This window comes from Panulirus ornatus, chromosome 20 (genome assembly GCF_036320965.1).
Source record: "Panulirus ornatus isolate Po-2019 chromosome 20, ASM3632096v1, whole genome shotgun sequence".
Classification (NCBI taxonomy): Eukaryota; Metazoa; Arthropoda; class Malacostraca; order Decapoda; family Palinuridae; genus Panulirus; species Panulirus ornatus.
This window is the reverse complement of record NC_092243.1, coordinates 76134927-76156931: the sequence shown is the minus strand read 5'-3', so window position 1 is coordinate 76156931 and position 22005 is coordinate 76134927. Positions and strand designations below refer to the sequence as shown.

The window sequence follows — 22005 nt, the reverse complement described above, 5'->3', positions numbered from 1 at the left end:
GACATCCTGGACGTAAAGTGGGATAAACGATTTGTAAGAAGCTTGCTGGGGGTCTCCAACTCTTGAACACTTCTCCAACAGAGCCCCAGCTTCCTGCTCTGTTCAGTCGAGGATAATGCAATGGTCGATGGTTAACACAGCATAATGGAACAGAAAGGACACACAGCAACAACAGAGCACTTGGTCCTTCAGAGGGTGTTTGTTCCAGAGGAAGAGATCGTAAACAGAGAATAGTGTGGTAAGAGTTGACACATCTGCAAACTTTATATTTAGGTAAAGAGATGGTAATAATATCAGTCTTGGACTTCAAGCGAAATATTTTTCAGGGACCTTCTTACTTTCACTTCTGATATCTAACCAAGATCTAGGGATTCCACTCATATCATGATTTTCTTCCATTACAGTTGTCTCAAACTCTTAAAATTTGTTACGTATACTCCGTGCATGAATATGAATATTCTGGTATTTGATTGAGACATATTTTTGTGCAGCAATGGCAATGACGAACCCATCTACCTTAATTTTTCCCTTGACCTCGGTGAGATCGGCTCTGCCTTCTTCTGTACCTTTCTTGTTCTCTGCTTCTTCTTGAGAAATAACCTCAAGCTACTTTTTTCTGCCTATTCTTCCCTCCTATCTTATTCCCAACCTGCGCCAGCTAACCTATCCTGTCAGGATCCCTCATTGCCTTGTTACCTGCCTCTACCTGTGGCGTGACCTCTGCTACCTGGGGAGAGACATCAAACTGCCCTAGTCTGCCTCTACCCCTACCTGCCTCGTTCCCAACCGTCGTCAGCTGGCCCATCCCACCTAGGTAGCGATCTTCGTCAGCCATTAAATTTCCTTTGCCTCTCTTGTAGACTGGTTTATCTCCCAAGCCGAACTCCATCCAGGGTTTGGGCCTCTCTTTCGCCCTTAATGTTAAAACTCAGGTCCTCTGTTACGAGGAAGGCTAGAAAGACTTAGTCCGGGCACCAATTATGTTGTGACCACCACACCAACTACTTTGGCCTGCATCTCTGACGGCTCCTCTACTTCAGTCGCACCAGGGGTATTACCAGCCATAGATAAGATCGTAAACAGGAGACTCCATACATATATCTTGGACTACTACAGTAAAACAGTAAGCCTTAACTTCAACTGTGACGGAGGAGTAATCTTCCACTTAATCATTTATCAAATTACGGGAGCATTTTCCCACGACGCACTCTTTAGCTTAGAGATCTTCCCGTCCACCTGGTGTCTATAAAGATTTCAACATTCTTCCCACATGATGTACCCCGAGACACAGGCATGATGTTGAGAGGCACTTGTTACTCCTACCGTGAGCCTACACCCCTTGACGTAGGCATGAACTGTCGACATGAACACATTTTTTTTCAATCATCCCCAATTGTGAGTCTGAAGTGCTGAAGCTAACAACTGCGAGAGGAAAAAGGATTTACTCATGGCATCTTTTATGTGGTGATACAATATACTTTGTGCCAAGCAGAAACCGCTAGACGCTGTTAATTAACATTTTAAGGAGCAGCTGAAGTTGATGTTGAAAGGTAAAGATTCTCTCATCAAAAGATTGTCATCATTTTCCCCTTCATTACCATAAATGTACAGACTTATCAAAACACATAAGCCAGACTTTCCTGCAAGGCCCATAGTGAGTTCAGTGGGCTCCATCACTCACAAGTTGACAAAATGATTAGTTTCTTTACTATGGCGGCTAGTGGGTAATATATCAAATTCTAATATCAAGAACAATGTAGATGTAGTTAGCAAGCTTAATAACATTCAGGTATCCTGATGAATTTTCATCAAATTATTTTTTTTATAACGATGTTTGCAGATACACTTGACACGCCACTTGAAATGATGTTCATCAGACGTGGCTGGAAAAAGGCAAAGTTGACTGCAATGAACTACAGACCTGTCTCCCTCACGAGCGTGGTCAGTAATGTACTGGATAAGATGATCAGAGAGCAAATGGGCGGTTAATTGCAGAGGAGAAACTACCCAAACGAGAGGCAAGAGAAGGTTAAAAAGTGATCGAATACAGGTACTCGAAACTATCAAAGACCTGATCTGTCTGATTGATGGTAGTTGTGGATAGACTCGTGGACAATCCTCTCTCTCACCTTGAATGCGGCGAAGTACTTTTTCTTCCACTGGATTGTTAATATATGGAATGAATTATCAACTGGAATAGTTGGAAGTGGAGCCAAAAATTCGTTTAAGATTGGACTTGATAAATACTTCAATTCCTCGGCTGACATTCAATGCGCCTCTTAGATATATGTAAATCTGATATTTATCCTAACGTTTTTTTCTGATATCTTCCACTTTCACAGACGGCTTAGAAATGATCCATTGGCCTATTGTCGTTTGACATATTTGAATGACGAAGAGAAATTGTCTCAGGATAAAAACGCATCACTTCACATTTCTGATTTGACAGTTACTAGCCTGGCTGTGTGTGTTTGTGTGTATGCATTATGATATGTTTTCATTGCGTGTTCTCCTCTTTGATCATTCATGCATGAAAGTTTTGCATGTATGAGATAATAAAATGCATCATGCAAACAAGAGGTGGTCTTAGTCATGCGCGTCAGTCAGGCAGGAGTCGCTGGTGTCCACCGTCTTGCAAGGGAGCTGGTCATATCACCACACGCCTCTACCTCAGGTAAGGATCGTTCGCTTTCCTTCCTGTGGCCCATCTGCTCCTCAACTGTACTCTACACTACATAGTCTCACTCAGGATTGTAACAGAAGACACAACACTCAAGCAATCTTATATACGTACATGCAAACACACGCAAGCGCTCTTACACATACACTCACACAGACACAAACAAACACACGTACGCACTAACCTCCGTAGTATAAGGGTTAGCGTTACTGACCATCATGTACGCACGGGCCCTCTGTGATCAAACCCGAATTGGTTCGAATCCTGAACTCAACAACCGGTCCAGAGTTCACCCAGGTGTTCATCCTCTCCAAATGGCTGGTCAATAATATGGCTTCCTGGCATAGGCTAAAATGAATAGATAAACAACCAGCGGCTTAAGTAAATTTGCCGATGATACAAAACTAAGGAACGTAATTGACTCATATGAAAATTCAGTGAATTTGTTGAGGGACTTAAATGGATTATCACAATGAGCGGGTACATGGAAAATGGAATTCAGCACAGATATATGCAGAACGCTTAGTGTGGGTAAAGACAGGAACACTGATTACAAACTAGACAATATCACTATTGGTAAAACAGAATGTGAAAGAGATTTAGGAGTACTAGTGAGCAAGGATCTTAAGCCGCGGCAACAATATATTAAAGTGTGTCATAAGGCTAATCGGATGTTAAGATTCATTAATAGGACTATTAGCAATAAAACTTGTAGAGTATTATTGCAACTTTAGCGTTGGTGAGATCACATTTGGATTATGTGGTACATTGTGGGTTCCATACTAACTAAGATCAACTTAGGGTTGGATACTTCTACACTTTGATAAGCACACGAGCAAAGTATATCTACACAGTACAGAAAACTTTACAAAAAAAACTTTGTGGATTACTTGATAAAGATTTAGTGATGATTTATTGAACATTATGAAGTATAAAGTTACATATAGGTTGCAGTGTGGTAGCAATATGTTGACGTACATCATATGATTCATGGTGAACATAAGTGATGTAAAGTTACACATATTGGTTGAACCGCAGTAATGATTATGTATCTAATGTGATGAATATTTTCACGTCATAAAGTAATTGACACACACACACACACACACACACACACACACACACACACACATGACTTTGGGAAAACTAAGCTATTTGCTTGCTTGATTATGCACTTCCTTCTGGATTGTTCACGACATTCACACTGGTAGGGTGCAGAACAATATTTTTTTGGTTTTACCTATACAAGCAATGTTAACAAGAGGTGATCATGGTGACGAACGTCGGCCAGGTCACAATTCCAACAGTGTGAGGGACGTGACCCTTTGTTTACATTGTTCCAACTTAAGCTACCAGAGAGACGCTCACTCAGTAAGCTACTGACTCACTACTTCACCAGAATGGATATCTAATATGCATGTCTTTATTCACAAACAAATTCACTGAAGGTGGAGACCCTTGTGTGAAGATGGTGGCAGGTCCAATTTGGAGTAATCCAAAGAGAGAGAGAGAGAGAGAGAGAGAGAGAGAGAGAGAGAGAGAGAGAGAGAGAGAGAGAGAGAGAGAGAGAGAGAGTGCGCGCGCGCGCGCGTGTGTGTGTGTATGTTTGTTCAGGTTGATGTGTTGATCTACAGCCGTGCCAAGAACCTCACTAACACGTGTCATACATCATGGCACGCATAAACAAGGCTATCTTATAAGACGAAACAACTTTTTGTAACACATAAATAGTAATCACAACGAGTAATCACACACACACACACACACACACACACACACACACACAAGGGGTTACCTCTACTGACCACTAGTGAGCATGGTCTAGCCATTGGTCGGTTACGCAAGTTTGAATCTGGAGCGCAACAGTGGGAACCACACCCAATCCTGTATGAAGTCTGTTGGGGATGAGAGAGCTTGGGAAGTGAGTCAGTTGTTGTTCGCTGATGATACAGCGCTGGTGGCTGATTCATGTGAGAAACTGCAGAAGCTGGTGACTGAGTTTGGTAAAGTGTGTGGAAGAAGAAAGTTGAGAGTAAATGTGAATAAGAGCAAGGTTATTAGGTACAGTAGGGGTGAGGGTCAAGTCAATTGGGAGGTGAGTTTGAATGGAGAAAAACTGGAGGAAGTGAAGTGTTTTAGATATCTGGGAGTGGATCTGTCAGCGGATGGAACCATGGAAGCGGAAGTGGATCATAGGGTGGGGGAGGGGGCGAAAATTTTGGGAGCCTTGAAAAATGTGTGGAAGTCGAGAACATTATCTCGGAAAGCGAAAATGGGTATGTTTGAGGGAATAGTGGTTCCAACAATGTTGTATGGTTGCGAGGCGTGGGCTATGGATAGAGATGTGCGCAGGAGGATGGATGTGCTGGAAATGAGATGTTTGAGGACAATGTGTGGTGTGAGGTGGTTTGATCGAGTAAGTAACGTAAGGGTAAGAGAGATGTGTGGAAATAAAAAGAGCGTGGTTGAGAGAGCAGAAGAGGGTGTTCTGAAATGGTTTGGGCACATGGAGAGAATGAGTGAGGAGAGATTGACCAAGAGGATATATGTGTCGGAGGTGGAGGGAACGAGGAGAAGAGGGAGACCAAATTGGAGGTGGAAAGATGGAGTGAAAAAGATTTTGTGTGATCGGGGCCTGAACATGCAGGAGGGTGAAAGGAGGGCAAGGAATAGAGTGAATTGGAGTCATGTGGTATACAGGGGTTGACGTGCTGTCAGTGGATTGAATCAAGGCATGTGAAGCGTCTGGGGTAAACCATGGAAAGCTGTGTAGGTATGTATATTTGCGTGTGTGGACGTGTGTATGTACATGTGTATGGGGGGGGGGGGGTTGGGCCATTTCTTTCGTCTGTTTCCTTGCGCTACCTCGCAAACGCGGGAGACAGCGACAAAGTATAAAAAAAAAAAAAAAAAAAAAAAATATATATATATATATATATATATATATATATATATATATATATATATATATATATATATATATATATATATATATATATATATATATATATATTGCTCTTTTACCTTCAATACGATGGTTTAATAAGATATGAATTACTAACATATATTCTTTCGACGATGATAGATTAAAAATTTAGGTAAAATTTGTAAGTTGTAAGTAATCCACAGAGAACAACAATATGATCCATTGCGGTTCAGTAAATATTTAAGTATTCTTAAGTTAAACCACGTCAGTAGAAAAACAATTATCTATTTTTTTCACATTATTTCGAAATTTTTGTATTATAATTCTTTCTTTGGAAAACCGGAAAAATTGTAACTTATATAGTATTTGGGGATCACAACAAGATGGCGTCCCACAAGCTGGACCAGAGAGTTTCCAGTAGGCACCAGCTGCTGCTACTGCTGCTGGGGATTTACCATCTGGTTCAAGGTGAGATGATGTCTTTGTGTAGAGTGAGCACCAGCTGGGCCATCTGTCCCTTTCATTACCACCTGTCACTAACCTCACCTTTCATTTTGAGCACCATGTCCACCATCTGTCCCTTGAACTACCACCTGTTACCTCACCCCTCGTGATGAGAACCATCTGAGCCACATGTTTCTCTATTCTAATTTTGGATGATTCTGCATCTAATCATCCGCTTATATCTCATCCTAATGAACTTATATCATCTATATTTTCCACGCACAGGGTCAACCGAATGCTTTCCCAATTTCAAACGGACAAAGTGTACGAGCCAGATGGCATACCTCTTCAAGTTCTAAAGGAGCGTTCTTCTGAGCTGGCATAGATCCTTTCATCGCTTAGCTCTCCCCTCTCTCTGAAAACGTAGACTTCTTCATTTGAAGCATGCCTTGGTGCAGCTCCTTCTTGAGAGAGGAGACTGTTCTAACCCTTCCAACCATTCCCCCATTTGTTCAAACTTCTGGTATCTGAAGAGTCGTTGAAACTCAATAACCGATATTCTCAAACACTTAGAATCCCATTTCCTTGTAAATGAACACCGAAATAACATTCGGGGTACTGGGTTTATCGTCTCACGACCTTAATTCCTTATTACCTGTTCCTCATACCCCTAGTTCCGTATGACTAGTCCTCCCCCCTCCCATACCATCCCACTCCCCATATCCTTCCCGTTCCCCTTCCTCTGCGAGACGATATTCTATCACCAGCTCCCATCCCTCCCTCGGCACACACGCTCCCGCCTACTAAACCACTGTCTCCTTCCTTTTCCTACGCCATTCGATCCAACTGTCCATTTCTGTTCCATCTATCTTTCCAGGTAAGGAAAGCATCCAGGTGCTGGAGTTTCAGAAGGACGGGGTGGCCACGCTCTCGACCGTGGCGGAGTACGAGGGCAAGCTGGACCGCAACTGGAAGATGGACTCCCTCACCTTGTGTGCCCGCTTCCAGATCTTCTTCCTGCATGGCCGTGGCACCTTCCTCCAGCTGTTGGACCTCGTCGACAATCTGGATTCCCAGTTAAAGGGGGGTCAGTGTGGGGAAAGGGAGGTCAGGGGAATGCAGCAATTTGGAAAAATATTTATCTGATGTTACTGTAGAACAAATGATGAGTAGATAAGAAAATAACAGAATCTAAGTGATGCGTAAGATATAAGGCAACCAGAGAGAGAACAAATTTTGGAAAAGAGGATGGCCAAAACTCGAGGAAATGAAGGGAATGAAGAATGGGAGATAAGTACAAAGAAATAAGTGGTAATACTGGAGTTGACGTGCTCTCACCTGACTGAACCATGACATGTGAAGCTTCGTGGTAAACCATGGAAAGGTCTGTGGGGCTTGGTTGTGGATAGGGAGCTGTGGTTTCCGTGTATTACACATGATAGCTAGAGCATGGACGTGAGTGAATGTAGATTTCTTTATCCGTTCACAGCGCTACCTCGCTAACGCGAGAAACGACAATCAAGTATAAATTTGTGTGTGTGTGTGTGTGTGTGTGTGTGTGTGTGTGTGTGTATATATATATATATATATATATATATATATATATATATATATATATATATATATATATATATATATATATATATATATGAATGATAGATAATGTATCTATGTATGAAGTGCGTGCTGTTAATGAGATGGCCTTGATTAGGGCGTTCACTTACCGTAACATAAGTGAAGAACAGAGCCAAGTTCATGACACCAAGGAGACGCATGGAAGAGCGACTGAGGCCAAGGATCGCAGTATCCTTGAGGTAGATGATCGGCAGCCGAAGAATGATGCACATGAAGGCAAGTCATAGACCATGGGTTGGCCAGAGGCTGCGATAGAAGAGGGTTAGCACCTAGCTGGCTTTCAAAAGGGCATGGAATGAGAGATGAGAGAGTCAGAAGATGGGATAGAAAAGAGCCTGGAGTGACATTTATGATGGCCTTTTAATATGACATGAGAAGTGAGTTCCAAAAATATTAGAAAGTCAACATGCATACACGATATGGACTGAAACATTATAAGTATAGAGGTTGAATCATGAGAATACCAGAGAATAATGAGGCAAGAAAAGGCAATTCATATTGTGCTGGAATGTTAGATGTCATGTTATCATAGAATCAGATATGAATGACCCAGGGAATGAGTCATGACTAGGTCACAAATCAATACAGTAATAAGAACATAAGGGTTTACCAAGACTTGTCAAGATATTTTACGACGCGTGAGCAGATGTTTGGAATGAGCGAGATTATAATAGGAGGTTCTATACAAGATACATGTATCTAAGTGGGAAAAATTCCTCTCTAGGAGCTCCAGGAGTGAACTGTACTACTTAAACTTGGTCGACAGTGCCTTTGTACAATCCATTGATAAACCTATTCGCCAAATGCGCATTTCTAGCAAGAAATGAGGATTGTGTTTTCAGTGTTTTACTTGAAGAAAAGTCTGAGGTAAGTGATCATCGACAAAGCCCATTAGGATTGACTTTTAACACTATTTGCAGTGTATGTCAAAACGACAGCTTAGAAAAAGAAAAAAAAAATGGACTTGTTGCAAGATTTTAATGTTTTCGCAATGCTTTTGACAGGATATCATTGGATGAAATATACATATATACATATGACATACAAACCTCCAACAGCCAGGATCGAACCCGGGACCACCGTGCCACAGGCGGGAATGCTACCGCTAGGCTATGGCCCATAGCCCAGCGGTAGCATTCCCGCCTGTGGCACAGGGGTCCCGGGTTCGATCCTGACTGTTGGAGATTTGTATGTTCTATGAAGGTCCGCGTTCCTATGAGCTTTGTTCGTATATATATATATATATATATATATATATATATATATATATATATATATATATATATATATATATATATATATATATATATGGTTAGCAGATAAAAATAAACATCAGCTGCGATCTTTAATGATGGTGGAACTCACGAAAGGTCACGTAAACCATGGAACAGTAGTATCATAACAAGTCAATTGACGCGTAGAGCAGTGTTACCATAACAAGTCAATAGATACTAGAGCAATAGTAACACATCATATAGACGCATGGAGCAGTGATACCAGAACAAGTTAACAAACACGTGTAAAATTGAAAGTTATTCACAAAAAAAAAAAAAACGCTGAATTTGTTCAAGAATGATGGAGTCTTGACAAACATTTTAGATTATTCCATTTTCGTCATTATTTACCATCAAACACAAAGTCTTTTTCCAGATCTACAGAGACAAATCTGAGGACCTAAAGTCCACATGACTAATTTCTGACAGATTTTTAATTGTATTTTTCCAAGGTGGTGGAAGCCCAGCTGTGTTGTGTGTAATTGCTTTCCAGGTTTTGCCGACACATGCAGACCCTGGGGGGATAAGCTGACTGCAGCATTTGATAACATCACTTATCCAACCCACAGGATAGACGTCCTTCAGGACACTGCTGAAAGCAGCTTCCTGAGGCCTTAAGCGAAGGAGCCGGCAACATCAAGGAGCAGTCCTGTAGGTGTTGAGGCGGTGGAAGGTAATCCTTCATCTTCCAGGCACTTCAGCCGACCTTTCCAGCGAGGTGGTACACCTTTTGAACTGATTCCTTTCTTGCCAATTACGACTGAAAATCAGTTTCAGGTTTTGGAAGATGTCAAGGACAACGAACTCAAGGCTAGACTGGTTGGTGACTCGATCATCTGAAGTCAGGATGGAGGAGTTCTACCCCAGGAGTCCTTAACGCCCTTACCACCCTTTTGCTTCCCACTTTCCAGGGTAGCTGGTGTGGCCACAACTACATAGGAAGTCTATGGCGGCAAGGGAGTGCATTTTTTCTTTGTAGGTATCAACAATGTACTTAAGGAGGAACAGGAGAAGCTTTTGGAGTCATTTGTCCATCGACGGTATAGAAACAATACTAACATTATGATTTCAGGACTGCAGCAGAGGATCGACACTGGTAATGCATTATTTACTAAGGTGTCCAGATTTAATAATTGATCAGCGAACTCGTGACTGTACACTTTCACGCAGCATGATATGTTTACGACGGTCGTGCTGCCCATAAGCTTAATAAGTTTAAACCCTTGCTCGGTAAACGTATGAAAACAATTATTCGAATCATTCAGAGCAACCCATAGCAACATTTCTCAGCATTTATCCGACGACATCGCTCATTTCTGACAAATTTGCTTGTGTTGGAAATGAGATGTTTGAGGACAATATGTGGTGTGAGGTGGTTTGATCGAGTACGTAAAGAAAGGGTAAGAGAGATGTGTGGTAATAGAATGAATGTGATTAATAGAGCAGAAGAGGGTGTGTTGACATGGTTTGAACATATGAAGAGAATGAGTGAGGAAAGTTTAACAAAGAAGATATAATTGTCAGAAGTGGAGGGAACAAGGAAAACCGGGAGACCAGATTGGAGATAAAACGATGGAATGAAAAATCTTTTGAGCGATCGGGGTCGGAACATGGAGGAGGGTGAAAGGTGTGCACGGAATAGAATAAATTGGATCGATGTGGTATACTGGGGTCAACGTGCCTTCCATGGACTGAACCAGGGCATGTGTAGAAGAGGGAAAGTGAACCAACACTGCAGCGTAGGGCAAGGGGGGTCAAATTTGGAAGTTAGCCTAGAACAGTTTATAAGTCGGACCGCTTTCAACTCAATTCTGTCAAGTAAGGATGCAGAGCTAGAACCACCCCAGATGTGAGAGCAGTATTCCATACAAGGACGGATCAATCCTTTGTATAAACGGAGAAACTGTTCAGAAGCGAAGAAGTTTTCCTGATCTAAACAGGCTACCCAGTTTCTTAGAGGCAGACTTAGCAATTTCCCGTAATGAAGAGTTTCCAAGAAAGAGTGGATGTTACGGTAATACCAAGTATATTGAGTCAAGAGTTGAAATCACAGAACCGTCAAAGGAGGAACGAGAGTTGCAAGGAGTTTTTGATTGAGATGGGTAGAAGTTGGGTCTTGGAGGTGTTGAACTTAACTAGATTTCTTCTTTTCCACTGGGATATCCTGTCTTAGTTTACTGAGGAAGCTGTGTCAAGAGGCGATGCAGATCAAGTAAGAGAAATAGGAGCAGAACTGAAGGATGTGGGTGAATGCAGTGTTGAGTCCTCAGCGTATGAGTGCATTGGATTATTTGGAGAGAGAAATATCGGTCATAAAAAGGAGAAAAATTCTAGGGGACAGGACAGAACATTGAATAACACCGCTACAAGCGAGAATATCACTAGACAATTGTGTCTCAGACAGAAGTACCACTACCGCCAGAGCTCTCCCTCTCATTGGCAGTAGAGTCAGGCAGAAACCCGGAGATTCTTAACACCCCGTGATGTAAGGAACCAGGGGCCATAGGTTTGTTAAAGTCTGTCATGACAGGATTTGGCAAAATTATTAACGTATATAAATAAGCAAGGCTTGAATAGATGTGTGGTGCGTGTAGGGAGAAGATGGCAGGTCTATCCCGGTAGTCCCGTTATGATGAGACAGAAAATAAGACTAGCAATGCTGACATGGAGGGTGTAAGATGGTTCCGGACACGACTTTAACGCTCCTCAGCTGGGGCGGTAGTACACTCTGGGCGGCTGCTGTTAATATCCGTAATGGGTTGCACTAGTGGTGAGGGACGGGATATTCCTTGAGCTAGCTGAGGTACTGGGAAGGGGCAATACACTACCACCTGAGCCATCCCTCTCACTGGCGGCAGAGTCACATGATAAAGTGTAGTTAGATGAGTATGCCTCAAATTTGCAGGGATCGTGAAAGAGGCCATTACTCTACTACCTAAGTCCTTCCCTCTCGCTGATAGCAGCGTCACACACACACACACACACACACACACACACACACACACACACACACACACACACACACACACAAAACCACATTTCGAATCTTTTTTCACTAAACTCTTAAAACCACTGACCTTTTGACCCCAATCCCTTCAGACAAGATGAATAACTCCTAGTTCATTGTGAAGACTCTCACCAGAGCGCGGGATGAACACGCCGAACACTGGAGAGTTCGTCTGTATTTCACAGACGTAAGACATCCCTCAGTTCACTCCATATGAGAGCGCCAGTTCGCTCCATATACGCTCCTTGAACGTCATGTTAACCCCACTGTTGGTTGTTGCTAACTAAATCGAGGACACGACAGCCAAAGGCTTAAGAGATGCCCTCCCTCCCCTTTCACACAAGCGCCTATACATAATACATGCATACATCACCTAATTCTTTCTCTGTATAGTTGTCCTTGGGCAGGAATATCATTACATTCATGTCTTAACAAGTTAATGAATGATACCTTAGATATATAGCTTGATTGCATTTTTCAATGTTACTGTTCCCTTCCTCTTGTAATCCCTTTGCACAATATGAGACGCAACGAAGCTGAGGGTTAATGTAGAAACGAAGGACGTCATCAAGGATGTCGGAAAATGAGGTGTGAGTGAACAGAGATTAAGACATAGAGCAATCAGATAATGAAACAGATGATAAAGCGTGAATTTGAATAAAAGTGTGTCTAAGAGGGTCATAAGTGAAACAGTGAGATATCAGGGAGCCAATGTATGAGAAATAAGCGACCAAAAATCAAATAAATGGGAACTAAAGGAGAAGAAAGACAGTGTGCATATGCTATAAGGGTGTCTAAGAGTGATATACGAGGAAGCCAAAGAATTAGGTATAAGGGTGGCATGTGAGAGAGTCAGGGTTATATGGATATGAAAGAAATGATAACAATATATATGCGCATAGAATAACATAAAAGGGTACAATGGAATGATAGGAAATATGAATGAATATGATAATAAGGATGCCAGAAGGTGAAATAGCACATGATGAAATATAGTTGTTCCAGAAAATATACGATGTTCGAGATTTGTGTTGATAGAGGATGAGATATGAAGGAGCCATAAGAAAATGTGGTGGTTAGAGATTATCAGACAGAGATTGAGACATAGAGAGTCTGGGGGATGAAGAATGCAGTTCAAGGAAGTAAGAATGTGAGATACAGTTGGATCAGAGAATGAGGGGAGAAATCAAAGGCAGGAGAGAAGGTAGGATTAAACTAGTAATACAGTGAGACACAGGCCCAGAGAGTGACTCCTTACGGTGTCCGACAGAGCTGTGGCTGGACCGGGTGAGGCCTGTAATCGCTCATCGTTGGCAGTTCCAACTCATCAAGGAGATCCTAAAAGCCTACAGGTAAATACTGCTCTTACTCTGTCTATATTCCTCACTCATGACTCTTCACTCTTACTGATCTTTCTCCACCTTGACAGACAATTCCTCATCGTACCGTTTTATATATCAACTTTGGACATTGTTTATCATTTCCTTTATATTAGATGAGACGACACGGGCAAGTGTATGCCCTCATCAAGGCTATTTCTTCATCGTTATGTATATAGATATTTTATCCACCAACCTCAATAGGAGGATGAACAGCTAGGGTGACTGGGGACAGATTGCCACAATCAGGAATCGAACCTGAGCGGACTCGACCCGGGGCTTCACTCCCATGAATGCGTCGTGGTCAGCGACGATAACCAACACACCACGGAGATTCATGTGTATATATATATATATATATATATATATATATATATATATATATATATATATATATATATATATATATATATATATATATATATATATATATATATATGTATATATATATATATATATATATATATATATATATATATATATATATATATATATATATATATATATATATATATATATATATATATATATATATATATATATATATATATATATGATTTCCTCAAAATTTTTCTACCATTTCGTGGTTGTTCAAACACCAGTTGTCCAAAATGATCTATTCTATTTCGATCAAGCTTTCGCCTTTACAGAGGCATCATCAGGAATCTACACAAAAAAAAGAGAAGTAAATGTGTCACAAAATTTGCATATCAAATGTAAAACGCATACAACATGTACATAAGAAACAAACCACAGTAACACAGAACGTAAATAGTATGGGGAAACGTTGTAAGGAATACAAATTAACAGTGTCATGACAAGTAGTACTGAGCTACAACCAAAAAATAAAATAATGATACAGAATTATAAAAAACTTGCATAAGAGGAAAACGCAGAACGATCTAACACGAAGTAGGAATACCAACAGTCCATCACTAGATACATTAAGCTAGGCCAAGCGAGACCGTTATTGTCCTGATGTGGCGTTGAGGTCAGGTCGGGCTAGTCTGATTCTCTCTGACCTACGTAACTCAGGACTGGGTTGGTCAGTGAGTTGGTCCCCCTGGCCTGAAATGGTGGACTCAAGTTTGTGGTGGGTCAGTGACGTGTTCCTCCTGTTCTTAAACGGCGTCAGGTCTACCTCCTGTTGGTGGGCCATCAAAGAGCTGTATGGTGGTGGTCCTGTTTGTCTGGATGGATGTTGATGATAGGTGCTTTCTCTCTAATATGAATGGCTTTTAATTTTTTGTGGTCAGAGGCTTCTTACTGTTCTATCTTTACCTAATCAACTTAATTTAGGAATCTGATGTGTTCAAGGTCAAAACACATAACTTAGGCATAAGCCAAAGGGTTCTTTATTGTCAGACTTTCCAAAGTAATCTCATATACTCCTTCTCGTATCCATTTGTATGCGTAACATTGTTATCTGTTTACTATTACTTAATTTCTCAGGTGGTACCACCTGTGCTTCACCTACGACCACCTGAAGCACCTGTACAACACCTATGTCAACGGAGCGCTGGTGTATGACCTGACCTACGACGTGGGTCGTCCGGTCTACGGGGACTACCTTCGTCTTGGCCAGTCTGATGATTTACACCAGAGCTTCAGCGGCGCTCTGTCGCAGGTAGGAACCTAAGAAACGAACAGTCACTGGGTTATGCATAGATTCAATCAAATACGAATAGTTTGTACAAGACCTCTGGCAAAGCTGGGAGCACCTTTGAGGCATCCATCAGAATTGGCAACCAGACCTAGATTTATGGACGTGAAACCCAAGCTGATCTAGGTCAGGATAGGTGACAAATAAGAGTATGTGAGAATGATAACGTATGTTATCGTGGGAGTTAGGAGGGCAGATACACTTTGAAATTAGAAATTGTGGTGAAGGATATATGGCGGGAAGGAACTATTAGCAAAGCGCATGGATTAAACTTATTCATAATGATAAGGTCATGTAGAGCGTATGATGGATGATAGGTTGGGCAAGATGTACATAGTAATATAAACAGATTTTAAAGAAGAAATTAATCTGAGAAGACTTGGATAGACACAATGAGGGGACCGCTCAGGGTTAGGGTAGATTTGGTTAAGTTAAGGTTAGGCTAGGGTAAATAGGTCAAGATAAGGTTAGGTTAGGTTAGGTTAGGTTAAGTTAGGCTATGGTAAATTAGGTTATATTAGATTAGCGTGGGTTCGGTTCGATTAGAACCGCTTCGGGTTGGTGAACTTTCAGACGAAGATGTCAGAGGAAAAAATTGCGATAGGATACAACAGCAACATTTTGACTGACGAGGGTATAAATGGAGATCATGGTCTCACTTGAGTGGCTCAATCTATTGTGCGAACTGAGATGGCATGAAACGCTTATCATGGAAGTTCACGTCTGGCTTTGAGAATGTGTTCAAGTACGTATTTGTAATTACTTAAATGTACTGTGTGAGAGGAGAGATCTACGCTCGTTGGACTATATTTCTTGGACGTTCTTTAGTGTCATGCTTACTCACGCAGTCCACATTTTCAGTTCCGTCATTAAGTTCGTTTCGTTCATCCGCTACTCTTGTGCTGTATAAAAGTACGTGTCTACACTTTCTTGAAGTTTTCAATTTGATTTTCGCTATGACGTCTTGATGTTCCGTCTTTGCAGTTCCCAATAACTGTTTTCTATTGACTTTATCAAGTTCGTTCAAAGCTTAAAGACTGTGATCAGATCTCCCTTACTCATCTCTTCCACAGTTGGCAAATCTAAGGACTCTAACCTTTTTGTTACACCCTTTTGCCCTTCTTTGGAGCCTCTCAGTTAGTTATTTGAGCTTCTGTAAGTACAGTAACCGAGGCCTTCTTTCATGTATCCCATCCTCATTTCCCTGCGTATACTTGGACTGAATTTCATTAGATTTGTGTCAACGTCTCCTTGTAGGAGTATGTAGTCTCCCTCGCTTTTACCTCCTTCATAACCTTGGCATTATCCGCAAACATATCTAAGTACATGGAGTCCAATCGTTCCGACGAGTCATTTCAACAGATTGTAAACAGGAATGGTCCTAGAACAGACCCTCACGGTACGCCACTCGTGGTCTTAACCCATTCCGAGAAGGCTCCCTTGAAATGAGATCTTTATTCCCTTCCTTTAAGACAATCTTTTACCCATCGATTCAGTCTTATTCCCGCCAGAAGATCCATGCCCTTTACTAACCTCTTACGTGTGATAGTATTATTGACAACCTATCCGGGCTTTCCTATATAAAAACGGGTCTCACATTCTCATAGAAATCGAAGAGGTTTGTTGCACATGATCTCGTATCCCTGAAACCATGCTAACTTGCCAACTTTCTCTTAGGTAGTTTCTCCTTTGCGAGCAGTTGTCATTTGCTTTCGTGAATACCTTTTCCAGTATTTTACATTCCACGCTCGTCAAGGAGAGAGGTTTGTATCTCAGCGTATCCTCGTAGCCATCTTTCCTGGAGAGAGGTATGACAATCTCTCACTTCCACTTCCTTCTAACTTTACCTTTCGTCAGCAACATGAATTACTCAAGTCGCTTGTCATGCGCATCTGCGCACATCTTCAGCACATGTGGAGATAATATCTTCAGGTCCGAGAGCCTTATATAAGTGAAAACCCTACAAGATTATGTCTACTGTAAAGATATCTTTGATTTCGAGGATCTCCTTACCGCTCCATCTCACTGTTGTTGTGGCTGCGTATATACTGTGCTAGAAACTCTTTTAAAGAGGTTTTGTGCTGTGAGGATTGGTTGTGATGACCAAAAACTCGTGTTGAGTGTTTAATTGGTTGTTCTAGAGCGTTCAGGAGGTACTGGGGTGATCCAGGGTAAAGCCGAACCATTCTTCCTGATACATACTGAAATTCCCTGGGTGAAGAAGTCTGGTACGTGGGTGTGAAAAGAGCAACAGCTTGTGGCAGGTGAAACAGTCGAGTAGTTGAACCAAACATAGTGGGAGGGTCAGCGGGGATATTACACTTAATACAAAAGCGAAGTCATAAAGATGATATGGAGCTGAATGACACCCTCGTCGAGGGACTTGAGATCTACGAGAGAAATAACGCGTGTTTTTACACTCAAGTGAGCATCAGCGTCGCTCCCGGAGCTCAAACGATAGTGAAGATCATGACAGTCAAGGGGGACTCCCGGGAACCGTTCAGTGCTTGGATGTTTTACTGTGTTTTATCTGTGAATCAAATTAGAATAGAGACGATAAGTGGAGCAGAGCGTAAGTTAAACTGAGTATCGTGAATGAAAAGATTGCTTTCGAAAGTAAGATAGTAAGATGGTCGACGATGCCGTCATTCATCATGCAATTTGTATCCGCAGGTCAACGTCTGGGACTATGTGCTGAGCGAGGAGACGATAGCTGAGATGGCTGCCTGCGAGATCGACCCTCAGGGTAACTACGTCTCCTGGCAGGGCGGATGGAAGCTCTCCAACCTCACGGAGTACCACGTTCCTCTCCAGTACTTCTGCCAGAAGACTTCAGACTCCACATACTTTTGGTTCCCGAAGACGCGGTATACCTTTGGATTCTATATCTGTGAGGCTCTGGGTGCTCACCTGCCTCTCCCGATTACCATGGATGATGTGCATAAAATATATCACCTCTCAGCTCAGGCTTGGCCCGACGAGAATATCTTATGCAGGAAAAGATTCTGGGTTGCCATAACTGACGCCCAGGACCAGGGCACCTGGATCACTCACTACGACAACGCCATCGCTCCAACTCCTGCCTGGAAGGACGGCGAACCCAATGGTATATTCTACGAGGACTGCGTCCAGATTGAACCCAGAGGCGTGGCAGATGTAGACTGCCTCACAAATCTTAAGTGTGCTGTGTGTGAGTTTCCCGAACTCCAGATTTTCTCTCTCCTGGGGACCTGTGAAGCAGAGCTCCGTAACGTCTACTTTATCGCCTACCAGGAGGAGCTGGGAGGTCTTATGTTCAAGGGATACGGTGAGTACCACATCCACAAAGAGGGCGAGGAATGGCTGTGGGTCAGTCTGAGGAAAAACGAGACTATGGCTAGACTAGATGTCAATGCTCCTCATGACATGCCCATGGGACGTCGCGTCTGGCATCTTGAGACACCAGTTTGTGACCAGTTAGAAGGTACACGAACCTTGGTCTTGACCCCATGTCCATCAGACAGCTACACTTGTGATGATGCCACATGTATCCCCCTCGAGAATCGTTGTGACCTCAAGTACGACTGTCTTGATTGGAGCGACGAGGTCAACTGTGAACTTATCGGCAAACCCGAAGACTACAAGAATGACCTGCCACCCAGACTCGGTAATAAAAGAGACGCCTTGAGTCTACCAGTAATGCTACAGATGAGCATCGAGTCCATTACTGTCCACACGACAGAAATGACGATGCAGCTGTCATACGAGATGCAGATGACTTGGTTCGATAACCGCCTCACCTTCCGCAACCTGAAGACTAGCCACAGCCTCAACAAGGTGCCCCTCAATAGCATAAAGGAGCTATGGTCGCCCATTGTCGGGTTCATCAACACGGAGGGACACCAGCACACAACGGTGGATGTAGAGACTTCGCTGTACCTCCAGCGGCTGCAGCCACCTTCAGGAAGGGACAATGGTGCCCCTGGGGAAGGTAAGACTATGTATTATGCCATTCTACCGTGCAAGTATATTTCCTTCTTTCAGGAACACGTTTACAGAACCATGGTGTTTACCTGAAAAGTTTGACATCACTTAGTGGGCAATGGGTCACAAATAAAGCACAAAAGTGTGCCAATTTTTTCACCAACTTAGAACGACCTAAGTTGTGGGAAGACAGTAAGTTAGAAATATGTCTAAGTATCCTGCCTGTAGACCATAGCTTGGCATCAGTCGTAGTACTATAATACTCACATATTTTTCCATCTTCCTTGTTTGAGCTGACACATAATAATATTCTGGTATCACGCTAGTGTCCAATCCCTGTAGGGGACAGTTTAAGGAGTCGCTTATGTCCTATGGTGAAACAAAACGCACCTATTTCTTTCTATCATTTCATAATGCTGGCAGAAGAAAATAAGAAAATACATGGCTCTGGTCTTCGTAAACCTGGCAAGGGTGTTTTCAAAATATATTTGCAGGATTACTGCTCAAAGTGCGTCAGAAATGAGCAAGCTTACGTTATGAACATACAGGCCGTCAGTTTTGTTAGATTTTGATACAGAAATTGTACTAATACAGAGATCAACAAAAGAAAGAATTGGCATAACTCATTTATGACATCATTTGGCTTAATTTGGTGAGCTTAGTATTTAAGAAATGTAACATTAAGGCAATTCTGTAGAAATCCTATATATCCAGCTTTCTGAAAAATATGACATCACTTTTTCCATGAAATCTATTTTGCGTTCATATAATGAATAAAACCCACCGACAGCCTTGTTTCTATAAAGTTTCTATAAAGTCATTAAAAACTTCAGTAAATTACCTTCAGCCACTACCAAAGTGAAGACTATTGACGGAGTTAGACAAAGAGTTTAATGATATGATTATCAGTGATTCAGCCTGTCCAACAATCGGGATAGAATTTGAACACACTTCAACTTATTTTCCTTTTTCTCTATGTTTGCTTGGATGGCACGGGTGAATGAGTGTCTGTATCATGGCCATTTCACTAACGCCACAACACAGGATTCCTACGACTGTTCCATGAGTCATGGCCAGGAACGCTACCTGCCACACTGCGGCAGACAAGAGGCCAAGATCCTTCCTTGCCAGCGTGTCCAGTGGCTTCGTTTACACCAGAGGTTGTCTGTCCATCTCTTCCTGAAAAAAGAATTCCACATCGTTGTACTCTCTGTATACTCACAGGTGTTTTCCCAAATACCCATTTTCCTTCCATCTGATACGCTGGAATTTATGATACCGTCCATTTCATCCAGCGTATATCTTCGTCGCAGACCATCAGGTCTTCTTATCTCTTTTTCCCATGCACAGTGGAGCTGTTCCCTGGGGAAGAGAACCCCCTGACCATCACGAGGATGTACAGCACCACCTTCATCTGTGACTTCAACTGGTGCTGTACCCGTTCGACGAGCAGTACTGCGACATGCACCTCCGGATGCTCTCGGCCTCTAATAACTACCTCATGTTCGACGATGTGGCCACCTCCGTTGTCTATCATGGTAGTGAACTTCTGCTGGAGTACAAGGTTTGCGTACTTGGTTTTGAAAAGTGTATAAAGTTCTGTTTCACTAATAATTGTATGAAGTGTAATCTTTTCTCGCGTTGTTTGCAAAAGTTTTCATTAACTACCACCTGAAACTTTACTCTTACAGGCAGAGCAACCCAGACTATTGTTTGACAACAGCCAAGAGTTTAGTGAGATGAGGGTTCGGATCCCCCTCCAGCGGCGGGCGGGTTATGCGATCCTAAATATCTACATACCCTCTCTGATCCTGCTCGTGATCAGCTACGTGAGCCTCTTCTTCCGTCCACACATCTTCGAGGTTCGGGTCATGACACCTCTGACCTCGCTGCTCGTGATGGCTACACTGTTTGCACAGGTATAAGACGAAGAGACTTTACGATAAACCTCAATTCACATGTCACATGGCAAAGTCTTTCCATCGTCACATTTTGTCCTGAGCCTGAAAAGGATAACTCATGTCTAGTATGGTTAATAAGGTTATCTATCAAAATCCTATTGCCAGTATCTGCTTAGTTCCCTCTGCTGTGAGAGTTTCAGTCATTGCGGCGAGATGTCAGTGAAGTAAGCGGTCACCGGTGTTATACCTTTCTGCCACTCCTACAGCCTCTCCTCTCTATCCCTCACTCTTCGTCCATCCAACACCGTCATCGTCCCCTCTCCCTCACCACCAGGTCTCCGCGTCGCTGCCCAAGACCTCGTACTTCAAGATGGTGGACGTGTGGCTCCTCTTCTGCATCGTGATGAGCTTCATTATCATCATCTTCCACGTCATCATCGACAAATCTCAGGTCGACGACACCGCACTTGAGAAGACCGAGCCCAAGCCTCTCCTGGTGCGGACGATGGTACAGCCACTCTCCCCTGACAGCCAGACCTCCAGCCCCGTCTTCAATCAACATCCAAGCAAGAAAAAGGACAACAAACACCTCACCACCGTGTGCCATTCTAGTGTCCTCATTCCGTTCATATTCTTCAACTTAATCTACTGGGTTTATATCTTTGGTTGACGTGGGACGTGCTTGAACCAGGCATCACTTCAGGCACATCGCTTCCACTGGATGTATGTCTGCAGCAACAGAGGAGTCCCCTTATCCAGTCAGTCCTGCGGTTTTGCGCTTCTGTCCCACAGAACTGGTCAAACTAGAATGACAACGTAGGCTTTACCTTCATCTACCTTTTCTTCCGCTGCCCGGTCAACTCATACTAAAAGATTTCTTCTGTCATTAAACATTTCTTATCACTTGACTCTTTCCTTACTACGATATCCCCACCCCCTCCCTGGTTCTATATGATATGTATAGTTCAAAGATCACTAGTTATCTTCTCTTAGCTTATAAAACTTAACTTCTAGGACCCAGAGTCCCTTTTGCCTTGCATTCAACGAAACAGACTTCCTTCTCTGCCTTTACTGTGGCAATTTGAACATACACCACAAGGTATTGAGTGTCGCAGACTACACCTACGTGGATC

The 22005-nt window shown here is 42.5% G+C and overlaps 1 protein-coding gene across 1 annotated transcript; it reads left to right on the top strand.

Moving 5' to 3' along the window:
* The first annotated feature begins 5989 nt into the window (after window positions 1–5989).
* Window positions 5990–21660, top strand: LOC139755764 (uncharacterized). Its single transcript, XM_071674391.1, is given in 9 exon segments — window positions 5990–6074; window positions 6874–7137; window positions 13237–13318; window positions 14798–14972; window positions 17682–18978; window positions 20322–20396; window positions 20399–20535; window positions 20663–20890; window positions 21207–21660. Coding segments are annotated over 9 exon segments (2679 nt in total). The 3' UTR covers window positions 21543–21660.
* Window positions 21661–22005: the final 345 nt, after the last annotated feature.